Source organism: Entelurus aequoreus, linkage group LG05, assembly GCF_033978785.1.
Source record: "Entelurus aequoreus isolate RoL-2023_Sb linkage group LG05, RoL_Eaeq_v1.1, whole genome shotgun sequence".
Lineage (NCBI taxonomy): Eukaryota > Metazoa > Chordata > Actinopteri > Syngnathiformes > Syngnathidae > Entelurus > Entelurus aequoreus.
Genome location: NC_084735.1, coordinates 34,135,463 through 34,145,816, shown reverse-complemented (window position 1 = coordinate 34,145,816; position 10,354 = coordinate 34,135,463). Strand labels below are relative to the sequence as shown.

General features: G+C 38.4%; 1 protein-coding gene across 1 annotated transcript in view; it reads left to right on the top strand.

Annotated features, from left to right (window-relative positions):
* Positions 1-986: 986 nt before the first annotated feature.
* LOC133650555 (sodium-dependent proline transporter-like) overlaps positions 987-10,354 on the top strand; it is a 17,308-nt gene continuing 7,940 nt past the window's right edge. Inside the window, exons 1-8 of the mRNA XM_062047922.1 lie at positions 987-1,236; positions 2,211-2,436; positions 4,866-4,997; positions 6,669-6,870; positions 8,261-8,399; positions 8,491-8,625; positions 8,704-8,807; positions 8,882-9,006. Of these exons, the coding sequence (XP_061903906.1) occupies positions 1,177-1,236; positions 2,211-2,436; positions 4,866-4,997; positions 6,669-6,870; positions 8,261-8,399; positions 8,491-8,625; positions 8,704-8,807; positions 8,882-9,006 (1,123 nt within the window). The 5' untranslated portion in view covers positions 987-1,176. The remainder of the gene's footprint in view (positions 1,237-2,210; positions 2,437-4,865; positions 4,998-6,668; positions 6,871-8,260; positions 8,400-8,490; positions 8,626-8,703; positions 8,808-8,881; positions 9,007-10,354) is intronic.

Genomic DNA, 10,354 nt, shown 5'->3' with positions numbered 1-10,354 from the left:
AAGGCTTTGGCCTATATACTTTAAAATGCCAAAATTAAATAAAATTCCCTAAACTTAAAATGTACTTTCCATCACTTTCTATTATTTTAAAGTAACAATATTCATGATTTTTTGTTTTATACCGACAAAATTGACTACAATGTTAGCACGCTAACAATTAGCATGATAGCAAGATTCAATCTGTTTTATAGGAGTTTATTTTATTTTAAGTATTTGTGTGCATGAGATTCAAAGTCATTACATTCCTAGGAAATATGTAAAACAATCATGTAGATTATGGAATATACTGTAAAGCAGTGGTTCTCAATTTTTTTTCACCAAGTGCCACCTCAGAAAACACTTGGCTCTCCAAGTACCGCCATAATGACCAACATTAAAATACAGTATCGTAGTAGACCTAAGTATTCATTAAAACAAGGCAAATGGTTTTATTTAGTATACTGTAACATTACACACAGTTTGAACAGCAATACTGTGTTTGCATATAGGAAAATTAAACTGTTACATTACAATATTTAATCAAGTGATTCTCGGGCGTACCACTAAATAGAGCCCGCGTACCACTAGTGGTACCCGTACCACAGTTTGAGAATCACGGCTGAAAAAGCATAATTTCGGAACTAAATTGATATATTGGAATTTCAATTCTTCAATTCAAATTGGAAATTGTACTTCCTGTTTTCAACCTCAATTCAAACACCAATCAAATCTCAATTCATTTTAACCAAAACCACATTATAAAAAAGTGTATTTACCGTCCTGATATTGTAGTGTCCACTATCATAACAATACATTGTTCGGGTTGTAATGAGTGTTGGCATAAGTGTTTAAAATAGCAACAGTAAAACCTCAGGTGTTATTAAGGCGTGTCATAATACCGCAAAATAAACAAAAGCCATCTACTTGCCGGCCCAATGACGTCATAGCAAACAAAACATGAGGGAGGAGTCTCTGTGCTGCACCTGCGCCCTGTTTCCCCTTTTGGCCCCGCCCCCACGTGTCTGTTTTCTCTCTATGGCCCCTTAACTTGTTACGACACTCTTTCCTACCAGCATAACTTGTACAGCGGCGCCACGGCGTGCCTCAGAGAAGAGCTTCCGGAGTAAATGTGTAGGATGTGGAACCATTAATCGAGGAGAAAATTTCCACCTGTGACGCGGGGGGGTGGAATTGGATATGAAGGACGACGGAGGAAGAGGCGAACTCGGCAGCCCGGCTTTGGCCAACGTCACCCAGGTAGAGTTGTTGTTGCTGTTCTCTCCTGGAATATTGTTTATTTTTAAGGATAAAAGTTCATACGTTGGGAGTGAGCTCGCCGGGTGCCTCGCTCACACAGCAAAACCAATGTAGGGAAATGAGTGGTCAAACCGGTCCGTTTAGTTTCCTCGCTACGAGAGATGGACGGATCGAGACAAATATATCTATCTACCTCAAATATATATATATATATATATATATATATATATATATCTCATCGCTTCCAGGATAGAGTGCACTTTACTAGTATTTCATGTTTATTTGATCAAATAATAGGTTTTGTGGTGTTGTTCACATATACATTATTGTACAGTCAAGCTTTTGTTTAAGTATTTTGCACTGCTGATGTAATTTTACTCAAACAAATACATGTAATTCAAGGATGTAAGAAATCATTTTATAATTTTGTGGATGTTGTTGAATTTTTGAATGTCATGTTGTTCACAAATACGTGTGTTAAAACCATTTTTTTGTTTGCTCCAATCGTTATCCTATCTTTTGTTCTCCTGATTATACAAATGAAGGCAAAAATCACAAAGTAGTTCATCCATCCATCCATCCATCCATTTTCTACCGCTTGTCCCTTTTGGGGTCGCGGGGGGTGGTGGAGCCTATCCCAGCTGCACACGGGCGGAAGGCGGGGTATAACCTGGACAAGTCGCCACCTCATCGCATGGTCAACACAGATAGACAACATTCACACTCACAAAAAGCGCGTGATTGCCATTGCCGAATAATGCCCTTTCATGTCAATCACAAACGCCAATCTCCTGTGGTTGACACTATGTTTTTTTTTAGTCCCCTGGCTGACAAGTGGCTAGCCGCTAATTGTGTGTCTTCATATACAGTGTGGAGCAGTGGGAACAGAAAACCGAATAAACTACAATTGTTTTGTCTTGTCCATAGTGTTTCTATGTTTTACTGTCTCCAACTTTTATGTCGTTGACTTGTAGAATTCAACACATTTGAACGGATATGCCCAAAATGGCCTAAGCCACACAACTGTATCCCAGGACCAGCATGAATCTGAAGTCCAAAGTCCAGTGCCCGTCCCAAACGAGATTGCCCAAAGGGGGCAATGGGGTGGGAAATACGAGTTCCTGCTCTCGTGCCTGGGATACTGTGTGGGATTAGGGAACGTGTGGCGGTTCCCCTACCTCTGCTATCGCAACGGAGGAGGTAAGAGGTTTCCAAGCATGTTTGCATGCCTCACATACTTGTATGTGTACAGTACTGGAAAGTATGTCTTCGAACGAGGCACTTTTTGTTCTGAGTGTACTGTCTGCTCGTGTTCATCTTGGCTGGCAGCCTGTCATGCTTTCTACTACGGGGATTGATCACAAGGCATCCACTAATTAAATAAGTACTGTTCTTTCTTTGATGTGTTGAATCGCTTATACAACTTCGCTAGATAATAACATTTTGCCACTTGAGTACATTCTACAGCCAAAAAAACATACAGAGCCACTGGAACACCACCTAATAATATCAAATATGGAAAAAGTGTGTCAGAATTTGGCCTTTCCAAATATATGCTCAATTTTGATTGACACTGTCAGCCCAGCATCAGACATTAGTTGTGAAGGAACAGTGACAGAAGAGTAAATAATCAAAGTTGTGAAGAAATGTAAAGCCAAGACTTAAACTGATTGTAACAGAATTGATATGGAAATGATAAAAAGGTTATTGAAGAGATTTCAGAAAATGTAACATATATTAGCAACCTATCATTTCAAACAGGCAAATTCCCAAACAAAATGGCAAATGTTGTACCATTTTATAAGACTGGAGACAAACACTAGTTTACAAACTACAGACCTGTTTCCTTACTTCCACAGTTTTCTAAAATCATTTTAAAATTGTTGAACAACAGATTGAACAAATTCATGAATAAATGCTGAAAACTTGTAGACCGACAATACAGATACAGAGTCAGCATCGATGGCATTAGTCATAATAACGGACGAGATGACCATTGTAATGGATGATAAACAGTGTACAGCTGCAGTGTTTATGGATCTAACAAAAGCATGTGATACAATTACCCATAACATTTCAATTAACAAGTTTAGAACGGTATGGCATCAGATGGCTGGTCTTGAAATGGATAAGAAGCTACTTAACTAACCGGAAGCAATACATGAAGCTAGGCAAACACACGTCTCCAATGCTAAATATATCCTGTGGAGTACCACACAGATCAATACTGGGTACAGAATTTTTCAATCACTAAATAAACAATATTTGTAAATTTACAAAGGACTTAAAGTTTGTACTATTTGCAGATGACACAACTGTGTTTTGATCAATAGAGACCACACAAAGCTAATACAAATAATTACAGAATAATTAAACAAATTATAGAGATGGTTTGACAATAACAGACTATCCTTGAATCTCAGTCAAACTAAAATAATGCTATTCAGTAACAGCAGAAGAAAAAGTCATACACAAATACAAATAGACGGAGTAGACATTGAAAGGGTAAAAAAAATAAGTAAAATTGGGCATAGTAATAGATGATAAAAGGAATTGGAATCCTATTTTAAAAATATACAACATAAGTTTTTAGGTTTTTTCCAGTTTTTAGCTTCTTTTGATTATGCTTACAATAAAACTACAAGGTAATGCATCACATATTTTCAGTTGATTAATTTCAGCACATCTAAAAAGGAATAGGAAAATCAGAGCTTAGGTAGCGCACTAATCAGGTAGGACACTCAAACCACGAGGCCACTGAGTATAATCACTCCATATTCTTTACTGCTCGCTAGCTTTACCATATGTGAGTTGTTGTGTAGAAATATGGGGAAATTTCAAACTGCTAAATATATGTACAAAACAAACTATAACCTGCTTACAAGAATGCACATCAATTCTTCTTAGCACATACAACACTTAAGACCTACTTAGCATATCAGCATGTGGAGCTAAATAATGAAATGGACTAAGCAAATAAGTCAAACAATGTACAATATGATCCAGTTTAAGAAACTGTTCAAATTCAAAGTTTTTACAAAGTATAAAAAAGAAGAATCCTAATAAATATTTCGACCCTCTTTGAAAAATTAGATAATCTTATTCATCTCATTATGTAAATCATAATTTACTTGACTATTTATATTATTAGAAATGTATTTATTGTTTATGGAATTAACATGTATATACTTATTAATTTAGCTATTTATTTACTTACTCCTTTATTAATTTATATATTCACTGTTGTGTTTCAGATTGAGTACAAACGAAGAAATTGCTTTGAAACAAAAAAGGGTTAGGATTAAAAATAAGCACTATTTCTTCCTACTCCTTTTCAGACATGCTGTAATGAGATACTGGAAACATTTGATGAATCGTATTGTAATTGTATGCATGTTCAAAATAAACTGACACCATAACCATAACAGTGGTTCACTAGGGGCCAACTACAATAATAACAGAGTTAAACTATTACCCCAATTACAAACCCTGAACATTATTATCTTTTGCTGGAGACTTTTGTACTAGATTATGGATACTTATAGTGTAGCTGCCTAGTATAACAAGCCACCTACTCACACTCACCCTGCTCATGGTTTCCTCGCCCTGACCTCCTTGTACTCTTTCAGGTGTTTTTCTTATCCCTTACTTCCTCATGGTCTTCGTTATTGGTGTGCCGCTCTTCCTCATGGAGCTCTCTCTAGGACAGTATGGAGCAGCCGGACCCATCACCGTGTGGAAATGCTGTCCTCTGCTAAAAGGTGATGACCACTTCTTCTACCAGTTTTGTCAGAGTCACTAGCACTCTAAGTCTATTAGATATATACTCTATTTGCCAATATAAGGTCTTTATTATTGTCACCCATCCTTTACTCTCGTGCTAATTGAATATACTGCAGATACGTGTTATTGTATTGTTTTAAAAATAATACTTTTGACAAGTGATGCAACAAAAATGTTGTCGTCTTAATTAGACTTTGCTCACCGAAACAGGATGTTGTGATGAAATATCCACTTCCGCTGGCGAGTGTGTCTTTCCCAGCGCACACGAATGACGTAGCTCGCCCAAAGCTGACGAAAAAGTCATATACGAGTCGCATTCAGGTCACATTGTGTTTAGACTGAAATCACATTTGAAAAGATCAGATTCCAATCGGATTCAGGACTACCTTCTAATGTGGTCTGAATCTGATGCAAAAAGATCAGGTTTGAAGCACTTTGGAGCGTTTGGACTGGCAAAAAAACCAGATCTGTGTCACTTGAAGGCAAAAAATCAGATTTGGTGTGCAGTGTAAACGGGGCCAAAGATTTCTTCTGGTAAGATAGAGTGCAAGCTCAGCAGAAAGGAAGGATAGCAGACAGAAACTTGAGGGACACTTTTTTATCGCCAACAGTCTTGCCTCTCTTTCAAACACAAGCCCTGTCAACAGGTCTCTTTTTCCCACCAGTCACACATTTCCGGTCTTCACAATAATGCCGCTGAACGTCACACCCGGCCGGTCCTTGCTGACAAAAGCAAATATTGGCAAATAATCCAACTATGCAATGGACTAGATCCCTGTGCTTTGTCAAAAAAAGATTTGTCGAGTGATATCAAGGAATATCCATCGGTGGAGTTCCCAGACATATCGAACTATCTTGTGCTGCAACGTCGTTTTACACAACAAAACCGATGAAAACTTGGAAAAGCTGTCTCAACACTCCCGGATAAATATACATCGTTTTTGCTCCGGTTAGGTTGCATTTCATGATTTAACTTTGCGTCTTGCGAGGACGGGCGTCCATGTGAACAAACTAGCACCTGACCGCTGACCCCATATTTGATTTTTGTCCTGTTGTCATATGTACTCTGACACATTTGTGTACAAAATAAACAAGAGGGGAGACATAGAAGTACCTTTGCTGAAAACGTATCGACTCTGACTTTATGGCTTCTGTTAGTTAAAAAGTAAAATAAAAATGTTATCAAGATAATGCTTTAATGGGAAATACTAAACAAGTAAAGTAAATTAAAAATACATCTAACAAACCTTTAATGAAGTGGTCAGTGCAAACTTTTGTCGTTGTCTTTAGTAAAATCTTGCACTCTTCCACCCTTCTTGATTACCTCTCAAGGAACTCTGAAGAAATGTTTATCCTTTACGCGATTTGAATGGTTCGTACAGCCGAAAATAACGCAACGTAGGGGTATTTTACTTTAAGAAATGCTAAATGGCGCCCAGTACCCATTGTGAACAGACGATGCCACCACGCATATTTATTGAGCCGAACATGACGTAAAAAAAATCAAAACAATACTGTACATGTTTAATAATTGCTAAACCGCTATAGAAAGATAACAAGAGGATTAGATTAATTCCTGTACTGTTGTGAAGCATTGTATTACATAATACTTTGAGCTACACACTTAAAGGCTCTTTTTCATCTTGCAGGTATCGGCATTGGGATGCTGTGTGTGGCCGTGCTGGTGTGTTTATATTACAACGTCATTATAGCGTGGACATTTTATTACCTGGGAAGCTCTTTCCAAAGCCCTCTGCCTTGGTCATGTGACGCTGTTGCCAACGCTGCTGTCTGTGATACAAGCAATAGCTCCAGTGGAAAACTCCTCAGCCCCTCTGAGATCTTCTGGAAGTAGGTGGAGTGATTCAGCAAACACTACACTATCCGTCTGTCCTTCCTCAGAAATATTAACAGACAATGCACATAAATAAATTTTTTTCCATCAAAATGTTCATGTGTCACACAAGGGGCAGAGTGCTGTTCCAACCGAGATGCACACTGTCGTTACAATCCAAACGTGGGCATTCCCTGTCCAATCTGAGCTTGCACGTTTTACCCAATCGATTTAAGCACTTTTTTTTTCTGCGCGCTTAGGTCCCGTGCCCCGGGAAGGTGAAACTTTATATTGCACTTGAAGTTTGGATGTAATGTACGCCACGCGTAGTAAGTGAGGATAAAAGGACCATAACTGACAATCAAAAACCAAAATGCCCATCATTTACCTGGCTGTGTCTCTGGGTAAGTGGAATAGAAGGAGGGCGCCACCACGCATATATCTGCTGCGTTTGGATATCCTGGGACAGTTTTGGCTGCACCGTGAGACCATCATTGAAATATGCAACTATATGATGAAAAAATAAATACAGCATGTACAGTACTGTATCGTCTATCAGACGCTATAAACGAGACGAGGAGGTGATCAATAGTCGTATTGCCAACAATGTAGTAAACATAATAACTGAAACATTTAATAAATGAATTGATTGATTATTTGACTATCAATGTCAAACTTTCAGCTGCCAACTCACTAACCCACACACCACAGCTGTCAATGCAAGCCCCTCTGAAGCGTCACGGCTTCACAAACAGTTTTAGGCTCCTAAACATTGCACATAACATCAGGGTGGTTACACTAAATAAAACAAATTTTCATCTACAGATTATTATTTACATCCAGCCAGGAAGAAGAAGCTGTTGTAGCGTACATCACTATGACGACCAACATCCAGTAGATGGAAACGGCTTTGTCAAATTTAAAGTGTTATCCTTTTCCTGGATTTCAATGACATTCACAAGTGTTAATCATTAAACATGGTGTTTTATTTTCACACAGCCAAGAAAACTGCGTCATGGCAACGTCCGCTCATTGATGAGGCCGTTTTCATTTACGACTTATGCAATTTGTGCCTCACTTTCGTTAGTGGGGTGGGCGTGTCCGCAGGCTGGGTGGGAGAATACGAGCAAGAGAAACGTGCACAGTTGTACGCGTGCAGAAAAACACTAATGCAAACAGGAGAATGGGGCCCTAATTGCACATGTTTTGACATTTGGTAAACTGCATAAAAAATTAATTGAGTAAAAGGAAGTTATGATTTATTTTCACATTAGATTGCATTGCCTTAAATAGAAAAGTGACCGACACATAGGCACTTCGCTTATCATGGCGGAACTAGCTATATTAATGGGTAAGCCTTTCCATTAGCTTCTTTTTCTGTCTCATGTCTTCATGTTTATCCTCCAGTGAGCGTGTGCTGGGTGTAGTGAACAGCGAGGGACTTCATGACCCAGGACCAGTCCGGTGGCCTCTTGCCCTGTGCCTCCTTGCTGCCTGGATCCTTGTCTTCCTATGTACGCTGAAAGGCATCCACAGCTCTGGCAAGGTTAGTTACATAACTTTGAGCGAACACAATGAAGTAACCTCACACTTGGCTTCAATTCTGCTAATAGCTTACCTTTGCTCTGTGGTTTCAGGTGGTTTATGTCACCGCGACTTTCCCTTACTTTGTCCTGATTGTTTTGATCATCAGAGGTGCTACACTTGAGGGCTCTCTTCAGGGCATTGCTTTCTACCTCACACCCGACTGGGGACGATTATCCAGTGCACAGGTAACTTTGATAGAATAGAACTTAAAAAATACAATGTTTTTAATGTCTTTCAAAATAACTGCAGATTATTTATACCAGGTCTGGAATGATGCAGCCTCCCAGATTTTCTATTCGTTGGGTATAGGGGTTGGAGGGCTGCTCTCCATGGCCTCCTATAATAAGTTTGACAACAATGTCATCAGGTTAGTCCCCTCTTTAGTGCAGCGTGCAGACAAGAAGAGCTTTCATTCCCTAATTTTTGTTCCGTTGATTTCAGGGATACAATAATTATCACCACAGGAAACTGCTGCTCCAGCTTCTTTGCAGGATTTGCTATATTCTCAGTCCTTGGCCACATGGCGTGGAGGAAAGGGGTGCCAGTTGAGAATGTTGCAGATTCAGGTCAGTATCACATTGAAGTTAGAGATACACCAGAATGCTTTGTCATTAAACATGACAAAATTACAAGTGGCAACTCTTTGTTAAAATACAAGACAAACAATAAATAACATGTCGCTATTGGCTTTTTTACCGAAACTCTGGGGAGCCGATAGGGGAGTCCTAATACAAGTTTTTTACTTCCAATGTATTACTGATATTGTATTTTTTTATATTGGCCAATACTGATATTGATCCAATACGATATCAGCACATAACATACATATTTCATTAAATGTTGTTTCCTGGAATGTTAGAAAAGGCGTGATCAGGTGATAGGCTGTTGTTATCACATGGGCTCTGCATGCTGGATCCATACGCTGCTGGATAGAAATTATAAAGCGGAATCTGCAATGAACTGCTTGTATCTGAGATTTTAGATGCATAATCAGACACTTCTTTTTTTGCTGATATCAAACCAATATCAATATTGGATCGGACCACCCCTAATAGCTGTCGCTTTACAGCCATTTCAAATTGCATATTTACACACACTTACACATGGCAAGTTTGTTGCTCCGCGCAGCACGGCACAGTTTGATGAGGTCAAGGTAAAGGTCCCATGACCACACATACCGAGCTTTATCCATTCATTTGGACAAAATCCAGGCAATACTTAAGGTGATATGATTATTGTTAGATAAAATTATACTGAAATAATCTAATTAGAGCAGGGGTGGGCAATTAATTTTCACCGGGGGCCGCATAAGCAACCCGAGCACTGCTGGAGGGCCACACGACAATATTTCAATTAAATTTTGCTCAATATTATTTTTGATATACCGTAAGATAAATAATAATGATGATAATAATAATAATAATTAATAATAATAATAATAATTTAATTTAACCTAACTTAACTTTATACAAAAGCAGATTGCTTTTGATGGTCACTTTATCCTGCATTATCCAACATTTTTCCACATCAGATTTGGACAACCATCTGTTGTTAAAAATAGTTTTTAATCATATTTATTTTATATTGTTTTTTATATTGGTTTTATATGTAATTGTTTTTTCTTTTTATTCAGTCATTGGTGGAGCTAAGGATAATATTTGAATATTGTTTGTAATATTGTTGTGCAGCACTTTGGAAACATTTTGTTGTTTAAATGTGCTATATAAATAAAGTGGATTGGATTGTCACACCTGCCAGCTTGTCCCAACACGCATTTACCTCTGTGAACAAGTCATTACCTGTGGTTGTCTCTTTAATTGACTGCATCAGAGCTCTCATCCAAAGTTAGCGAAAAACAGTCAATGTCTCCGGGCATTATCAGCGCAACAAAGTCCAATAAGCACTCCTTAATAA